The sequence below is a fragment of the Lissotriton vulgaris genome, chromosome 8, assembly GCF_964263255.1.
Source record: "Lissotriton vulgaris chromosome 8, aLisVul1.2, whole genome shotgun sequence".
In the NCBI taxonomy this organism is placed as follows: domain Eukaryota; kingdom Metazoa; phylum Chordata; class Amphibia; order Caudata; family Salamandridae; genus Lissotriton; species Lissotriton vulgaris.
The window spans coordinates 186,482,828-186,502,956 of record NC_141696.1 but is presented as its reverse complement, the minus strand read 5'-3'; the positions used below and the strand labels follow the sequence as shown (position 1 = coordinate 186,502,956).

At 43.4% G+C, this 20,129-nt stretch overlaps 1 protein-coding gene across 2 annotated transcripts in view; it reads left to right on the top strand.

Moving 5' to 3' along the window:
• The window catches only part of PRCP (prolylcarboxypeptidase), a 319,478-nt gene that overhangs the window by 289,548 nt on the left and 9,801 nt on the right, over positions 1-20,129 (top strand). The window contains exons 8-9 of one of the 2 annotated variants that reach the window (XR_015299267.1): positions 4,916-5,603; positions 5,853-6,639. Coding sequence is in view for 1 of the 2 variants with exons in the window: in XM_086933910.1 (XP_086790036.1) it covers positions 4,916-5,103 (188 nt within the window). In the remaining variant the exon portion in view is untranslated. Of the gene's footprint in view, positions 1-4,915; positions 5,604-5,852; positions 6,640-20,129 lie in introns of those variants that run through there. The other variant, XM_086933910.1, reaches the window with a different exon arrangement.

The following is a 20,129-nucleotide window of genomic DNA, read 5'->3' as shown; positions in this document are numbered from 1 at the left end:
GTCAGTAATGGGTCTTGATGGTTTCCGACTATCTTCCAAGAGTTACTGGTGGACTTAAACAAGATGTGTTGGAGAGGGGGGTATGGGTAGAGTGCGGACAAGATGGCTGCGTATCCCTGTTACTCCACTTCAACAGAGATAGAGCCGAAGCGTGATATGACGTAGCTTTGATGCTGCTCCTTTTCACATACTATCGAGTGCTCCAGATGGAGCCAGATCTTAAATTTTAACTTAATTACACTCACCTGAATACAGATTGCGGTCTCCCTGACCTCAAGTAGCCACTATAAGTTTCCCTCAGCACTCCGTTGGTACGCATAATAGTGATCCTCTTTCCACCTGAGAACAGCAGTGGGAGTTGATGCGTAATTTTCAGTGCGTCTAGTTTAGTCGCCTTCCATTCTGTGTTCAAGATCATGATAGCGGGTCCTGAAGCAGTGGCCTTTTTTTAACTTCTCTTCTTTGATGGGCAACCTGATCATTATACATTGCAGATGATTACCCACCTGCTGCATTACCTGCTCGCTGTATGACAGCCAAATAAGGACAAAGTTGGAACCTTTAATCCCCAACTCAATGATTAAAAATAGATCCAACACAAGGGACAAGTTTGGATCTGATACTAGAGAAATTAAACCCTCTCCATAGCCTAACCAGGTCGACAAAAACAAAGACCGATATCCTACAACTAGAAATGCAATGCCTCAGGAAAGAGTTCAAATCCTTAACCTTCAGATTGGACGAGGCAGAATGCAGAGTTGGCCGAGTGGAGGGCCAGACTTCTTCACTCCAAAAGAAATTCGCTAACACCGCCCAAAAAATTGCATTCCTTAAGAAAGAGATTATGAACCTCAAGGACAGGGACCGGAGAGGAAATCTCAGAATCTTTGGCCAACCGGAAAACACTGAGAATGAGTACGTCTCCTGTGTTGTCCTATCTGGAAACCTGGATACCTCAATGTCTTAAAATATACTTTAAGAGGGACTTTGAAATTGAGAGTGCCCATAGAGTGGCAACCAGAATGTTGGACAACTTGAAAACACCCCAACCAATGAGCTTCAGACCCCTACGCTATGGCCACACAGAAAGGATTTTGAACCAAAGAGGACAATAAAATTCGTCATATGGAAGAGTCACAGGACTACGCAAAATAAATTGTAACCACAGGAAGAGATCCCTCATCCAAAGAAACTAGATGAAAGCAATGAATATCTCCTTCTTTGTAGGGGCGTCAAAAATGAAATTCATGAACAATGAGAAGACATCATTCTTTGATGAGCCGGAAAATCTTCAATCCTTTTTAGGCAAATTGATCCAAATGGAAATGGACTTATAAGGAATTTGTAATGTAGTCTCTGCCTAAATTTACTCTTACAGTCTTGTACTCTCACACTAATGTCTTACTAACTGCTTCACTAACCATGTTGCTCACATAAATATGTGGGAAACAAAACCCAAATAGTGTACCGACTCCTAACAACCCCTACAGTATGCTACTTTACTAACAGGCAGCATTAACAAACTTACCTCTATAGCTAATAAGCCCCTTTTGGCCCTAATAGGCCTGTTAGGCCCTAATGGTCTTTACAGCTAGTAAAAACTCTACATCCCATTATCAGGACTCAAATTAAAGCATAACTAACATGTCTTATTATCATAACTCTATCTGACTAACTCTACTATGTTACCTTCCTATGCATGTCTTGATGCCAATTGACCTCAAACTATTGGTCCATAGCTTTCTACTCTCAAGGAGACGACTACTGACCAATGACCTAAGTTGTAACTATACACAGTCAGCGGACACCACTGATGCCGAGATAGTCTCAAAGATCCTGCACATCAGTCTTTGTATGTCTTAGAAGAAATGTTTAATGTGTAGTGTAAGATGAATAGTATGCCAGACTGAAGTTATATCTCTGCTACTGGACTTTTCGCACCATGATACAGTAAAATTAGTACACTGAAGGTTACTACCATATTATGCTAGGCTATATACTGTTATACTGATATATACTGATATATGTGATCTAACAGCATAGATCACTGGGATCTGTTGAGTGAATTATGAAATGTCATAATACAGCGCAAGTTGTGTTGCATGTCGAGTCGTACTACATGTCATGTTGTGTCAAGCTATTTGGCATGTCACGCTAAATGCTATAGGTGATGTTTCACTAGTAATTTTATGCTAAGTTAATGGTATGCCACCGATGTGCATTTGTTATATTACTAAAGTGCAATAGTCTTCTCAATCGTTCCACCCTGGGTATCAGTATCAATCTTGCTGGAAAAACTCTCACCTACCTCCAACATCTTGTGGTAATTCCACTGTGATTGATAATACAGTTAATGTTGACATATTAATGTTAATGATAATTTTAATATTTCTATTTATTGTTGATCGAGTTTTAAATACTTCCAAGAAGTTAAACTCCTCATACAATGTTGTTCGCTCTCTCCATTTGGCAGTGTCACCCCCTTTCTAAAGCTGCATGGGCCTCGACCTCTAGTGGCTCCACTTCCCCATCTTTCCCCAGAACGATTAGGGCTGGGTGGGATGTCGGTTATATATGTAGGTATTTCCCTTTTTTCCGCCTACCACCGGAGTTTCCCTTGCCAATTCTGATGACTATTCATCCCCCAATACTGTGCGACTTTAGTTCATACAGGCATGCTCATAATCACCTTTGCTACCACATCACCTATAATACAAGTACTTTATGTTCCAGTAACTCTGCAAATACCATAAGTCTCCCAATCCTTAACATCAGAACTTTTATGGAAATCCATACACTTCCTCTACGAATAAACCCAGAGCACCAAAACCTCGACATCTCAACTCCTGAACACAACAGGGCTATTCACCCCACAAATACTATCCCTCTCCGAATCTGGGACCTATCAAATAATACATAATCCCCCACCAAACTACAATTGAAATCATATCCCCAGTAACATAGCCAATGGAACGTCAAAAGTTCTCTCCCTCAATACAAAGAATATCAACCACCCTGTTAAATGTAGGAAAATTCTAGAGTGCTTTGCAAAACTTAAAGGCGATATAATACTCCTACAAGAGACTAAAATTGGTTGTCAAGAATGTAATACAATGCACCATCATTTGATCTATAGTACAACTTGCTTCCCAGCATATAAGAAATAAAAGGGGGTTGTCACATTATTAGCAAAAAAGCAGGACTTTCTGTCATGGACTATTTCCATGTTAGTGATGGTTAGTTACAAAAGTCAGTAATTACACTTCAACCTTCTATATAGTCAATATATATGCACCCACAGTGGATAACCTTCCATTTTGGATCACCTTAAACAAAAGTCTATATGAACTACCAACTAACTCAGCAGTAATACTAGCAGGAGATATCATCTTCCCTTGGGGTACCCTGTTAGACAAAAGCTCCTCATGTAACCGTAGACCCAAAAAATCACACACAATTGAGATACTTGTGCACGTTTTCCGAAATTGTTTACAAACAAAACATATTCTCACACTGAAGGCTGCAAATCCCACCATCAAATCAATACTAGTATCAGGCTATGCCTGCGTCACCCTCAAGCACACACATCCCAAAATATACCCAGGAAATGCAATGGAGAATGAACGAGGAGGTACTCCGAGACCAAACATTAAAAGACAAAATTAACAGTGCCATTATCAATATTTCACAAGAAAATAATGATGCTATGAAAGCCACAATTAGAGAGGAACTCATTAACTTTTGTCTAGTATAAATACCAGCACTAATAAAACCATAAATAAATGCAATAGACCACAAGAATCAGACCCCATCAACCTACTTACAAAGCTATCCAGTCTACCTCACACATCAGCTAAAAGTTACAGAATACTAAACTCTAGCAACACTGATAATAGGCTAACATCAGAGATTCAAAATAAATGGAGAGGCCCTTCTACAACAACTTGCACCACAGTTGAATTTGACTACGCCTGGAGAAACATTTGGAAACGATCCCTAAGGAACAAAATATCTCCCATTGTTTCCCAATGCAAATTCTGGATACTACATATGGCCTATCAGACACCTGAAGAACTCTTTAAGATGGGCCTCCTAGATTACAGTCAGTGCTGGTACTGTCACAATGCATTAGGCTCTGTCAATCACATGCTGTTTCACTGCAAAATGTTGAGAACTTTCTGTGAAGAAATCCAAACATAATCAAATACATATTTTCTAGGGAGAACTTGGGTCCAAGGTCCCTCATGCCTATTTTGATATTGAACACCAAAGACCTGAGTCTTTTAGACTAACTATTAACGATAGGAATGGTGGGCGTGGGTATGCTTTTCAAGAAGAGCAGATAACTCACTGTTCAACAACCACTTAAATTACCAATACACACACAAACTATTGAATAAACATGACATATACATTCAAAAAGTAAAGCCATCATAATAATCAACCTTACCAACTCACCCACATAGACCAAACCTATGTTTCAGGCCCCATGAGTTAAACGTATATCTTAGTCACCACCATAAGAGCTTCTTAAAATGAGCATTTATAAGTGGGATCTGTAAGGGGTACTACAGAGCACTCACATTGCACCAAGTTGATTTACCACCTCCCCATCACATGCCACTCAGTACAACCCATACCCCCCTTACCTTCCTCCTTGACCCCTCCACGCCCTCTCCCCTTTTCTTTTATGTACTGCTTGTAATCACAATGCTTTGTTCATGATCATCCATACCTACATTATAATCCTGGCTCTGATTAAAATGTCAACATTGTCTTACATAAGATGCAAAAATTCTATACACTATCTTTGTTTTTTATACCGCTGAAAATCCGCTGAAATGTTTTGAAAAGAGAACATGATGTTTTGGAAACAAAACCAGCATTTTAATGTCTGATCTGCAATTTGTTTCAGGCTTGCACAGAAATGGTGATGCCAATTTGTTCTGATGGTATTAATGACATGTTCGAACCCCAGCCGTGGGACTTTAAGAGCTACGCTGATGATTGCTTCAAACAATGGGGTGTGACCCCGCGACTTACATGGATTACAACAGAATATGGTGGCAAAAATATTTGTTCCCACAGCAATATTGTGTTTAGGTGAGTATGTTTAGAGCATGAAGTTTGAGGTCGCACAGTTGACAATATCCATTTTTATTTGGCACTGGACCATCACCTGTTTTGGGGGTTTTCATTGTTCCTGAAATTTACATCAGTAAAAAACTCATTTTGATAAGGTTGCGAGTGGACTCCATGACAGGAGTGAATTATTTATCAGAAACTGGCTTTACCTAACCTCTTTGCTGCTAGGCCACCCCTGTGCTAATCTTTTTTTTGGCTATTTGGGTGGTTAACTCGTAGGCGTGCGTAAATTTTGTCCACATAAGGTATCCATGACAAATTTGCATCCTTTTCTTCCAACATCCTGAGAATTCTAAAGGTACCCAGAGTTTGTGTATTCCTCTGGAGGGGACCGAAAAATTAGTCAAAATACAGCAAAAGTTTGTTTTGGGGGGGGGGGGGGCGGGGGGGGGGGGGAATACGAAAATGTACTGCAGAAGAAAGCAACAGTTTTTTCCCCTACAAATGGTATCAATGAAGTATTTGTGGTGCTAAAATCACCATCTTCCGAGCTTTCAGGTACAGGCAGACATTTGTCAGAAAACCCAAATTTCTACATAGTTTTGGCATTTTACTGGAACATAGTCTATTTTCCTTTTTTTTTACCTTTCCACCTCCTTCGAGTTAGTGGTAGACATGGGTATGAAAACAATAATAGATCCCAGAAAGCTATACATTTCTGAAAAGTAGACATAATTCTTAATTCAGCAAGGGGGTCATTTGTATAGATCCTTCATAGTTTTTCTAAAGAAAGTAGCAGTTGAAATAAAGCAATATTGAAAAAAACAGCAATTTTTGCCTATGTTTTCACCTGTAACAACTTCTAACTATGGCAGATATTTTAATACAATATACCCTTATTTCCACTGGACCCTTCTGGTTATGGGGATATATGGGACCCAGAGCCAATAACTGAGCTGTACCTCGCAGTGGTTTTTCATTGTGTACCGGGTATACAGCAATTCATTTGGTAAAATATAATGAGTGAAAAATAAGTATCAAGGAAACGTATGCATTTCTGAAATGGGAACAATAAATGGAGTTTAGAAGCAGTGGTTATTTGCACATTTGTGAATTTGCGGGTACCATACTATCATGTGAATTAGAGGTAATTTTTTAAAAAAAATTTCACACTGTCTTACATTTGGGAGACAGAAATGCATAGAAAGACAATGGGTAATAACACATGTTCTACTACTCTGGGCTCGTAAGTCTCCCAATAAAAATGGTACCTCAATTGTGTGGGTAGGCCTAGTGCCAGGAAAGGGCCTAAAACACAACGTGAACACGTCACATTTTTCCACTGAAAACTGACTCTTTTTTTCCAATGTACCCACTGTGGATTTTGGTCCGTAGTTCAACTGGCACCTAGGGAAACTTAGCAGACCTGTACATTTTTTTAAACTCCCAGGGGAATCCAGAATGCGGTGACTTGTGTGGCTCTCACCAGGTTCTGTTAATCAGAATCCTTGGCAAACCTAATTTTTTTACAAAAAAAGAATTAAAAAAAACAAATTATCCTCACATTTCTGTGATGGAAAGACCTGCAATCTGTGGTAAGCCGCAAACGTGCACCCACCCAGAATTTCCCCAAGTCTTCCAATAAAAATGATGCCTCACTTGTGCGGGTAGACCTAGTGCCAGCGACAGGAAATGGCCCAAAATGCAACATGGACACATCACATTTTTCCACTAAAACTGACCCATATTTTGCAAAGTACCTAGCTGTGGATTTTGGGCCCTAGCTCAACCGGCACTTAGGAAAACATCAAACCTGGACATTTTTTAAACCTAGACACCCATGGGAATCCAGAATGGGATGGACTGTGTGGCCATGACCCGGTTCGGCTACCCAGAATCCCGTGCAAACCTCAAAACTTTATCTAAAAACACACATTTTCCTCACATTTCTGTGATAGAAAGTTTTGGAATCTGCGGGGAGCCACAAACTTCCACCCACCCAGCATTCCCCCAAGTCTCCCGATAACAATGGTACCTCACTTGTGGTGGTAGGTCTAGTGACTGCGACAGGAAAGGGCACAAAATGTACAGTGAAGACTAGAAAGCTATCAATCACAAGACAACCTGGTTTTCATAGGCATTATCCTGCATTTTTGGTACCGGGTTTGGCAGTCATCGAGGAAAACATACAAACCCCAGACAGGTCTGAGAACTAGACACTTGCGGAGTCCAGTGAGTTGTTGCTTGCGTGGATCCCCAACGTTTCCTTACCCAGAATCCCCTGCAAACCTAACATTTTGCTAAACAAAATACATTTTCCTCAAATTTCTGAGTGGAAAAGCTGTGGGATCACCAGGCCATCACAAATTTCCTACCACCCAGCAATGCCACAGACCTCCTGATAAAATGCTACTTCACTTGTGTGGGTGGGCCAAGTGCCCGCGATATGGTAGGGCCCAAAATGTATTGTGGAGGCATCAAAATGATGTATCACAAAGTTACCTGGTTTTGCATGGGGGGGGCGCACCTGCATTTTTGGTCCCGGGCTTGGCAGCCATCTAGGGAAACCAACAAATTCCAGAAATTTCTGAAAACTAGACACCCAGGGGAGTTCAGGGATGTGTAACTTACATGGATCCCCCAATTTCTTGTTTCCCAGAATCCCCCGCAAACCTCAAATTTAGCGAAAATAAAATCACATTTGCCTTACATTTCTGTGAGAGATCACAGCGCCGTCGCTGATTTCCTACCACCCAGTGTTACTCTTGGTGCCCCGAGTAAAATGATACCTCACTTATGTGGGTGCCCAAAGCAGAGTCATCCTAATAACGTGTAAAACAAATTGTGCTTATCAACTCGCTGTGATATCCCCTCAATCTCTATAAATTTTTGGCCCGCCCATGTCGCAGGCACTCTGCCCACCCACACAAGTGAGGTATCATTTTACTCAGGAGACCGATGGGCACGCTGAGTGTTAGGAAATTTGTGCCGGCGCAGTGAACCCACACAGATATGGGAGTAAAATTTGATTTTCTTTTAGCTGAATTTGAGGTTTGCAGGGGATTCTAAGTAGGAAAACATTGGTAGGCAGAAAGACTGTCCCATTTGTGTTTGGGGGTGGGGGCATTGGCATACCTATTTAGAGCAGCCCCCACCCCTACACTTTCGGAATAAAATAATCCCTGGTTACTAGTGGGCTTTCCCCCTGGGGGGCAGATCAGGGATAATAACCCCCATATAGCCCCACACGGGGGGCAAAAAGGCTGTTATGTTAGTGTCTCAGGGATAGGGGCATTGGCATGCCCATTGTGGGCAGATCCCACCCCTCTTTTTGTCTCGCCATGCTGAGCATCGGCGGGGTGATCAGACGCCTGCAAGGGGTGACGGTGGCCGATTATCGGGGCAGCTCCACATCGGGTTGCCTTGTGTGCAGGATAAAGCTGCGTCCTCTCTCCCTTAGCGACATTTTGGGCGCCCTAAACACCTTGAATGCTGCCCTGTGTACAGTCTATAAATAGAGGGGTTTTGTCCTACGGGTCCTGGCTGGACAACATACGTTAATAAAGAAGAAAAGGTGCCAGGGCTTGAATTTTGAACACCGAAGCTTATTTATTCAGCTGGTGTGAACCTTCCTTTCATTATTTCGGGAAGGTGTACATTTGTCGTTATTTAAACATTTCAAAGCATATTTACATATTTGTACAATCTACAGAGGATGAAACATTCCTTTTGCTGTGGATACAGTATACATGACATTTCATACATTTCAAATACTTTTGATGTATTCAAACAAAAACAAATAAGAAAAAATTCGTAAAAAGTTACGCTTTCACTTTTTCATAAAACAAACATTGAATCTTGTACACCTAAAGTCATTCGGGTACATTTGTTTTTAAGTGCATTGCCCTATGCTATTATGCGCCTCTTTAGAACAGCCAAATAGCCGACGCGTTTCCAAACCCTTCTTTTAGTCAATAGGGTTCTTCCTCAGGGCTGGGCTGTGTACCTGTGGTGTAAAATTAAGGGACATTTAGTATCTCCTTTTCCCTGAACTCTTTAATTTACTTAGTGTACAGGCAAAACCTTCCTTCCTGGAGAAGTTTAGCGCTTCATCTACCATAACAATCCATTTCAACAAAACATAACTAAATGGTATCGTTTCATTGATGATATCTGGTGTCAATGGAAAGGGTCTGAAGAAATGCTTGCCCAGTTCCATCAGTGGCTCAACACCAGACATCCAGACATAAAATTTACAATGACATTCAGCAGAACATCTCTCACTTTTCTAGATGTAGTGGTTTTTCCCTATGAAAATGAATTGACAACCACTTTACATCGCAAAGACACAGACAAGAACACAATCTTGCACTATGCAAGTTACCATCCCAAAAGTTTAAAATCCAATTTGCCGTACGGACAAATGTTGAGAATCCGACGGAATTATTCCAGGAAGGAAGACTTTTTGACCCACTCTCAAATACTTAGTGACCAATTGCAACAGAGAGGCTATCCTCCAAAACTATTGAAACACTCAACCACTCGGGCATGGCACACCCCACGAGAGGAACTATTGAGAACTAACAAAGACACCAAACCCCTTGAAAGGCCGGTATGTGTTACCACATTTGGGCCATACACTAACAAGTTGAAATCCATCATTTTAAAAAATTGGCATCTGATTAAAAACTCAGAAGTTCCAATGGAGAAGCCATTGTTTGCCCTAAAGAAAAACAGAAGCATTGCACAGCACATTGTAAGAGCCGATTTGGGAGTCAGTCAAGCCAAAGCTGACTTACGCACGTTGTGGAAACTACCGCCCATAACAGGCCATCATAAATGTGGCTCGTGTGCTTCTTGCCCCAATACAATAGAAGGTGAAGAATTCCTATTTAAAACAACAAAATGGATACATAAAGGATTCTCAAATTGCAAAACAACTAACGTAATATACACAATCATGTGCCCTTGTCCCAAGCTGTACATAGGGAAAACCACTCAAAAAGCCAATCAACGAATAGCCCAACACAGATCTAGAATTAAAAACAAAGTGCTGTCCGCGCCCATGGTACAGCACTTTGTGGAACATAAACACAATGAAACAGACTTTAAATGGACAATACTACAAGCCATGAAAGTTCCTCCCAGAGGAGGAAACATCGATGCCATGCTACTCAAAAAAGAAGCTTACTTAATCCTTAAATTCAATTGTGTGATGGATGGCCTGAACGAAATGTCTGAACTACAAAGATCTAACTATTGAGCCCCCTGTGAACCCCATCACTGTCTAAGATATACCTATTAAGGAGATGTTAGCTAGTGCGCTGCACCCTTTGTTTCCCAACTTGAAATTCAATATATGACCATGTAAACACGCGCGAATATTTCGCAAGACTACAAATCCCATAATGCCTAGCAGCATACTTAAACAGGAAACCGAGTTCCACTGGGTGTTGAAACCCAACTTGAACAGCAACACACTGAGTGAGAGTCGCGCGGCCTCACAGAACCCCAAGCACAGCCTCAGAGACACATAGACAAAGGTAAGAACGCTCACGGTAATTAAATCAAAGCGCAGACCGAACAGAGACTAGACCGCTAAGTAACGGTAGACACCGTTTTGGTTTTTTTCCACAGAACTTTGAACCGAATTATAACCGCCTACAAAACCAAACAAAAACGTAGCAGTGCCTGGGTCTTCCGCCGCGTCCCACACAAGTAAGCAAGATATAATTTATAAATACGCACAAAATCCGAGTAAATGTTCCATCCTCGGACTGACCTTAAACTTTTAATCACACAGAATGAAATCATTGTGGAACACGCAATAGACTCTGTCCAAGGAATACTTCGAGTTAGTGAATAACTAGATGAACAACAAACAAGTAAGTGTCAGCGCACCACAAACTTGGACACCATATGTGCTAACAAGTGTGAAACTTAATATATTGACTATACTCGCCAACCTTTAACCCCGTTTAGGCAATGGTGAAAATTCAAGTTTACCTGATGCCCCGCTTTTGAAAACAGCAGTCAGCAATATCGTGAGACAAGGTAAAAATTCCAAAGGTTTTGCCTGTACACTAAGTAAATTAAAGAGTTCAGGGAAAAGGAGATACTAAATGTCCCTTATTTTTACACCACAGGTACACAGCCCAGCCCTGAGGAAGAACCCTATTGACTAAAAGAAGGGTTTGGAAACGCGTCGGCTATTTGGCTGTTCTAAAGAGGCGCATAATAGCATAGGGCAATGCACTTAAAAACAAATGTACCCGAATGACTTTAGGTGTACAAGATTCAATGTTTGTTTTATGAAAAAGTGAAAGCGTAACTTTTTACGAATTTTTTCTTATTTGTTTTTGTTTGAATACATCAAAAGTATTTGAAATGTATGAAATGTCATGTATACTGTATCCACAGCAAAAGGAATGTTTCATCCTCTGTAGATTGTACAAATATGTAAATATGCTTTGAAATGTTTAAATAACGACAAATGTACACCTTTCCCGAAATAATGAAAGGAAGGTTCACACCAGCTGAATAAATAAGCTTCGGTGTTCAAAATTCGAGCCCTGGCACCTTTTCTTCTTTATTAGCCCTGTGTACAGTAGCCTGTGGTTTGGGGGATCGGTTGGATGCGATGCTGTCTGCAACTTTCTTGCCCGACCAAGGATGTCTTCGAGAGCGGGACACTGCGCCACACCCTGTTACTGGCTCCTGTGGTGCCTCCGCCCCGGTCGCTATTGGAAAATCGGGGTTGCCGGACCCCAACACTACTGAGGTGCCGGCGGGAGCACCCTTACGGAGGTCCAACGCTTCTGGAGACATGGTGTGGCTGGAGGGACATCATTGGACACCATATCTGGCGGCTTCCTCACGGAATACTGGCGGGACTCATTCCCTTCTCCCAGAGCGGTTGCCACTGGTTGGACTAGCTGATCTTGGTGGGCCATGGCCGTGTGCTGCTTTTTCTTCTACCACTGCGGACCACCTGGCTATGTGTTGGATGGACTTTGGTGGCCGCTCTTTCGTTCTGATGTGGTCCCTCTGCTCCTTCACCTTTTCCAGGATGTCTATTGTGCAGTTGGACTGTGTCGCTACACCGTACCGTAGGGGGCAAGGTTGAGGGCGCCCCTTCTCAAGTCAGGACTGTCCTCCTTGTACTGCTGGGATGCTGATGGTCTGCTGGGGATGTTGCACATTGGTATTGTATTGGTGGCGGGGTCGGGGTAAGGGCGGCCGGAGTAATACATGCTGGTAGTTTTGGGTATAACTGTATGGCCCTCCACCGGTCTTATGTGAACTGTGTTATTTCTTTCTTTTCTTCTTCTCTTCTCTTGTTCTAAATTTCGGGTTGTTATGGGCGACAGGCACACTGCTAGGGGGGGGGTAGGCCGTAGCCTCCGCATGCGTGCAGGGTGGGGGTTGGGGGGTGGGGTCTTTGTTTCGTTTCAGTTTCTATGGGCCTTCTTTCTCTTCTTCTTTCTGTTTTGCTTTCACTTTCTTTCTCTTGGGTCAGTAGGATTCTTGGGTGTGGAGCTGCCTCTTCTTTCCGCTGACGGTCTTGTGCCTTTGTGGAACTAGATATTATATTCGCGGGGCGAGCAATGGCCAGTATGTTCTGTTGGACTGTGCTATCATCCTGATTAGTGTTATCCTATGCTGCTTGTCCATTATCATCCTTCGGTTTGTAGCCAACTTGCTGGGTTCATTGCCTATACTGTACTTTCGGTGGATTGTATGCATCTGATCCTTCATATTTTATAAAACTTTAAAAATCAACCTAATTTCTCCTGTACCTGGCTGTCCCTCCTTCATATTCATGTTATGGACACTTGCTGCTTTTGTTTTTAGGACTGCCGGGCCGACCTATCCTTACTTTTTGTGCTCCCAATTGCTTTTGAGGCCGGCCTGCATGGTTGTAGGCCCGTATCTGTATGTTTCTGCTGCACAATAAAGGTTTCAAAAATTTATAAAAAAAAAAAGAAAGTAAAGCAATCGAACAAAAAAAGTTTTTTCCCATTGCTTTACTTTTGAAGCAATTGGGGCTCCTGCGCTTTAGCTTAAGATGTTTAAATCTAAATTGCGAGTGCCGCCATTCCAATATTTTATATACATGGGTGTCGCTTTCACTTTACAGCCTGATGCCATAGTCGGTGTTAGCATAGTCTGTGCCGCGCTCATGCGAACACTGGCAATAGTACACGCACTATGACAGTGGCACAGGCTTTGCTAACACCGACTATTGCTGCTTGTTTAAAATGGTGACCCGTCTGCTACACATTAAAAGCGTTGCAGCTCGCTCTGAAAGCTTTTTGTTTCATTTTTTGTTTTAATGTATTAAATACCGCAAACTCAACCCGAAGGCATTGTAGCCCTTTGGCTAAACAAACACACACACCGGAGGCTGCTGAAGAGAATATTTGCATAATATTGCTCTTGAATTCATTATTTCCGAAATGCATCCAAACAAGAACGTGGCATTTCTTCCAGTATTTAAGCCGGAAAAAGTGGCACTGTAGCTCAGAATGGCTGTATGAAAGCAGTTGAAAGCAGGAACATTCAGCTAGATTCATCATTGTCCCGTTTTGTGAGTCCTTAATAGTGATTATTAAGGAATCGCTATGAAGGACTTGCAAAACGGGATTCATGTAGAAATCGCTAAAAAAATTGCGATTCCTAAAGCATCCTTATTTGCGATTAGCAAATTGCTAATCACAAATAAGGAATAACTCCCCATTCAGTCCTATGGACCTAGGCCCATAGGAATGAATGGGGAGTCATTCCTTATTATAAGGATGCGATTTCAAGGGTGCCAGGGGTGTCCAAAGGACACCCTGTAGCACCCCTGGAATGTAATTTTAGACTGATGTTGCGCACACATGTCCAAAGGACATGTGTGTGGGTAACATACAACTTAGAAAAATGCACTGAAGTGCATTTTTCTAAGTTTTCGCTATTTACCACAAAGTCAGACTTCGCGGTAAATAGCGGCCAAAAATAGCGATTTCGCAATTTTTAAATGCTTCTTGAATTGCATTTAAGGAATCTTTAATTGAGATTCCTTAAATGCAATTACTCGCAAATATGCGATTTCTAAAAATGCGATTTTTGCATTTGGGATGATGAATCCCAAATGCAAAAATAGCTCTCGCAAAGGGCCAGATTCTAAGAATCTGGCCCTTTGCGAGCCGTTTTCGGCTTGATGACTCTGGTTGATTGTCTCTACTTTTTCGCAAAACAATCTTTTTAGCTATACGCAGCCAATGCCTGTTTATGGGGATGTAACGCAAGCGTGTGTTCCTGTTTGTAGGGGCCAGCTGAGTATTTTCAAAACATTATACTATTTTTTAATACTTTCGAAGAAGCACTCCTAGATTCTTTACACTTTTTCCCTCCATGTGGTGTCTGTATTTGAAATTAAATGTAACTGAGGCACATGCAGTCTTGAAAGTTTACATGATAACAATGACTTTAGGCTCGTTATTATTAGCATCGAAATGCCTCCTTGGTGCTGCGTCTGCCTGCTTCTTTTCCAGCGCAATATCAAATCTAATTAATTAGGGGTTCGAGTGAAAACAAATTCAGTGATCGTTTCAGACGAATCATATAAAGAACACATTGAATGAGCCAAGGCAATACAACAACATGTGTGCAGGGTTCGTCGGTCCCTCAGTGTGCAGGGTTCGTCGGTCCCTCAGTGTGCAGGGTTCATCTGTCCCTCAGTGCGCAGGGTTCATCTGTCCCTCAGTGCGCATGGTTGATCTGCCCCTCAGTGTGTATGGTTGATCTGTCCCTCAGTGTGCTTGATTGGTCTGTCCCTCAGTGTGCACGGTTCGTCTGTCCCTCAGTGTGCAGGGTTCATCTGTCCCTCAGTGCGCAGGGTTCATCTGTCCCTCAGTGTCCATGGTTGATCTGTCCCTCAGTGTGCATGGTTGATCTGTCCCTCAGTGTGCTTGATTGGTCTGTCCCTCAGTGTGCAGGGTTCATCTGTCCCTCTGTGTGCTTGATTGGTCTGTCCCTCAGTGTGCACGGTTCGCCTGTCCCTCAGTGTGCAGGGTTCATCAGTCCCTCAGTGTGCTTGGTTCATATTTCCCTCAGTGTGCGTTGTTCATCTGTCCCTTGGTGTGCAAAGTTCTTCTGTCACTTAGTATTGCAGGGGGGAGGAGGGGGTAGGTAGGTGGCTATTTTTAAACAAGCATTGGCAATACAATAGGTCTTGTATTTGCGAGAGTTTGAGCTATTAGCATTCTAAATGACAATGCCTTTTATTTATGTGTTTTAAAAACCTGCAAGTGGTGCATAAACACACTATGTACTTATAGTTGTTGCTTACGAGAAGCAAGGCTGGCAATAAAAGAGGCGCAGTTACGGCCAGCCTTGCTTCTCGTAAGCAAGGACTATAAATACAAAGTGCTTATTTACGCACTGCTTGCACGTTTTCAAAATACATAAATAAAAGGAATTGCCATTTACAATGACAATAACTCAAACTCTCGCAGATGCAAGACCTATTGCATTGCAAATGCTTGTCGAATTTTGGAGAGACTTTATCATATTTTACATGCTTATTGCAAAATGTCTTTATAATTGAAATTGTTCCTAAAGTTAGGCAGTTCTTGGCTCTCTAGTTAATTCCTGTCTTTAACTGCAATTAACATTTAAATAAACTATTGCTGGTTTATGTAAATTTGTTAATGTTAGTGCTCTGACGGGTAAACAGCAGCCCAGTGCAGCTGTTGACCAGAGGGCCACACGTAAAGGCATGCGGCCCCTGGGCCATACTTTGAGTATCACTGAATTACACTAACACACCTAGAAACAGTGACTTCTAAAGCCCAGGACTGGAACCTAGTGTCCCTGGACATATAGTCCTTCTCAATAGGAAAATATGGTTGTATGATGCATGCCTTTACAAAGCGTCCATTCCAATGCTTGCATCTTTACCACGAAAATATTTACCACACATATGCCTTTACCATGCATGCCTTTACAATTAAAATGTAAGTATTTTGCAGGTAAGTAAAAACCTTAAAAATAAATAAATATACATAAATACATATATATCTATATCTATACTAATATAATAAAGAGAGAGCCCAAACCTTTGAGGCGGGTAATCTCAGGAACCACAGCACCAATCACAACACACAATACAGTGTTGGAAAGGGCAGTTGCAGCAGAAGGACATAGGCTATGCAGACGCCCACCATATGCATTTAAAAGGTAAAAGAACCGTGCCAGCAAAGTAGTCCCTTGTGGGCGTGTCTGCGTTGTGCTGTGGGCATGTGCTGGGGGCGTGACAAACGCTGGGGGCGTGTGGTACGTTCCTCCCTTCATGCCATGTCTCATATCGTGTGCTGGGGGGGTGGGCCTGTGCGGGGCACGGGATTACGGGGAAAAAAAAGCGAGCGTTGTGCCCAATATTTCATTGTTTTTTCTTCCCAGGTTCTGTACATTCCAGCTCCGGGTGTGCTTGCCCTGCGCTCCCAGTGACGTGCACCTGCTTTACTGTATGGAGGTCAGGCATGGCGCTATTCCCAAGGGCCGGAAGGAGCGTAAACAGGGGTCATTGTGCAGGAAATGTAATCTCGCCTTAAATTCCGGTGACGCCTGAAGCGCACACTGGAGATTTTCCACTTCTGTTGCGCGCAGGCCTCGCGCCACGCACATCCGGACACAAGGCCCGCCTCCACGGAAATAGCAAGAAAGGGACTATTATTATTATTTATTATTATTATGTTTCTTATATAGCGCCAGAATCGACCCCCGAAGGGGTATCTCCGCGCTTGCCTTGGGAACCCGTCCTGGCTTTTCCCTGTGAGATAGCCCCTACAGGGCATCCCCAAGGTGAAAGCCAGGCATCCCGCCGCGGGGGGGCCGTTGTGGAGATTAAGCAAGCTTAATGCCCAGAGTTGCAGAGTGTGAACCCATGATTAGGTCAGGCACCGAAGCGAGAATTATCGAGTCCATGGACATTTGAGCTCAAGACCCTGCCGCGTCGGGAATTGAACCCTGGTCCCGGGTCTGACCTCTGCTTCAGGGTCTGCCTGCTCTAACCAGTGAGCCACACTTCTCCACTATCCCTTCCCCGGGAATATGTGATGATATTCCGCAAACCAACATCCCGCATACCATCACTCCGCAATTTTTATAACGCTGGACTATTACTCCGCAAAGACATAATTTCTAAAACTTTTACAACGTATATGACTTTATCACGCATGCCATTATAACAACAGGCATTCGGAATGCTTTAGGGCTCGGGTTTGTTTAAAGTTAGAGATAATGGCATTGTAAATGGCAATGTGTTTTAGGCACTCTGCACTAGCAATCTGCACTCTGCACTACCAATCTGCACTCAGCACTCTCAATCTGCACTCTGCACTACCACTCTGCACTACCACTCTGCACTCTGCACTACCACTCTGCACTACCACTCTGCACTACCCCGCTGCACTCTGCACTACCACTCTGCACTCTGCACTACCACTCTGCACTACCACTCTGCACTACCACTCTGCACTCTGCACTACCACTCTGCACTACCACTCTGCACTCTGCACTACCACTCTGCACTCTGCACTACCACTCTGCACTCTGCACTACCAATCTGCACTCTGCACTACCACTCTCAATCTGCACTCTGCACTCTCACTCTGCACTACCACTCTGCAATACCACTCTGCAATACCACTCTGCAATACCACTCTGCAATACCACTCTGCAATACCACTCTGCAATACCACTCTGCACTACCACTCTGCACTCTGCACTACCACTCTGCACTACCACTCTGCACTCTGCACTACCACTCTGCACTACCACTCTGAACTCTGCACTACCACTCTGCACTACCACTCTGCACTACCACTTTGCACTACCACTCTGCACTCTGCACTACCAATCTGCACTCTGCACTACCAATCTGCACTCTGCACTACCAATCTGCACTACCAATCTGCACTCTGCACTACCAATCTGCACTCTCAATCTGCACTCTCAATCTGCACTCTCAATCTGCACTCTCAATCTGCACTCTCACTCTGCACTACCACTTCAATCCAGTGATAATCTCGCGGGGGCAGTTGTGGAGATTAAGCAAGCTTAATGCCGAGAGTTGCAGAGTGTGAACCCATGATTAGGTCAGGCACCGAAGCGAGAATTATCGAGTCCATGGACATTTGAGCTCAAGACCCTGCCGCGTGGGGAATTGAACCCTGGTCCCGGGTCTGACCTCTGCTTCAGGGTCTGCCTGCTCTAACCAGTGAGCCACACTTCTCCACTATCCCTCCCCCGGGAATATGTGATGATATTCCGCAAACCAACATCCCGCATACCATCACTCCGCAATTTTTATAACGCTGGACTATTACTCCGCAAAGACATAATTTCTAAAACTTTTACAACGTATATGACTTTATCACGCATGCCATTATAACAACAGGCATTAGGAATGCTTTAGGGCTCGGGTTTGTTTAAAGTTAGAGATAATGGCATTGTAAATGGCAATGTGTTTTAGGCACTCTGCACTAGCAATCTGCACTCTGCACTACCAATCTGCACTCAGCACTCTCAATCTGCACTCTGCACTCTCAATCTGCACTCTGCACTACCACTCTGCACTCTGCACTACCACTCTGCACTCTGCACTACCACTCTGCACTCTGCACTACCACTCTGCACTACCACTCTGCACTACCACTCTGCACTACCACTCTGCACTCTGCACTACCACTCTGCACTCTGCACTCTGCACTACCACTCTGCACTACCCCTCTGCACTACCCCTCTGCACTCTGCACTACCACTCTGCACTCTGCACTACCACTCTGCACTCTGCACTACCACTCTGCACTACCACTCTGCACTACCACATTGCACTCTGCACTACCACTCTGCACTACCACTCTGCACTCTGCACTACCACTCTGCACTACCACTCTGCACTACCACTCTGCACTCTGCACTACCCCTCTGCACTCTGCACTACCACTCTGCACTACCACTCTGCACTCTGCACTACCACTCTGCACTCTGCACTACCAATCTGCACTCTGCACTCTCAATCTGCACTCTGCACTACCACTCTCAATCTGCACTCTGCACTCTCACTCTGCACTACCACTCTGCAATACCACTCTGCACTACCACTCTGCACTACCACTCTGCACTACCACTCTGCACTACCACTCTGCACTACCACTCTGCACTACCACTCTGCACTCTGCACTCTGCACTACCACTCTGCACTACCACTCTGCACTCTGCACTACCACTCTGCACTCTGCACTACCACTCTGCACTACCACTCTGCACTACCACTCTGCACTACCACTCTGCACTCTGCACTACCAATCTGCACTCTGCACTACCAATCTGCACTCTGCACTACCAATCTGCACTCTGCACTACCAATCTGCACTCTCAATCGGCACTCTGCACTACCACTCGCACTCTCAAACTGCACTCTCACTCTGCACTCTGCACTACCACTTCAATCCAGTGATAATCTGATGTGCCAAGTACAAACGTGTTATGGAAATACACTTTTTTAAAACTATTTTTGAAAGGGGTTTGTTGCACAGTTTTCGTGGCAAACACTTTCAGGGATTAAAACGTGCTTGGGCACTTTCTTAGCAGGAATTCTGCTCGGCTGGCCATGTTAATTTGTTGGCTCGTCCACCAACCTCTGCTGGGAAAAGAGAGTTGTCAACAGTTATTCGGAAGTTTATATTGACTGGACAGTACCAGGCCACATGTGCTCTCCCTCTTTTATTTAAGATTATATAGGATTACGGTTTCTAAAACTACCGAGTTGAAAAAGACATTAACTCAAAACGTTAATGCAGCTCGCTGTCACCCGTCAATTTAACACAGTTTAAAGTCTCCATAAAAGACGATACGTGTTAGTAACATACATACAGCAGTAACACAGATGATAGATACGTGAAGCACCACAAGCCACCTGCACCACACGTGAACAAGCATTTGTTGAAATGAAAATGTGACAATCCTGGTGCACACTGTACAGGGACCTGTAT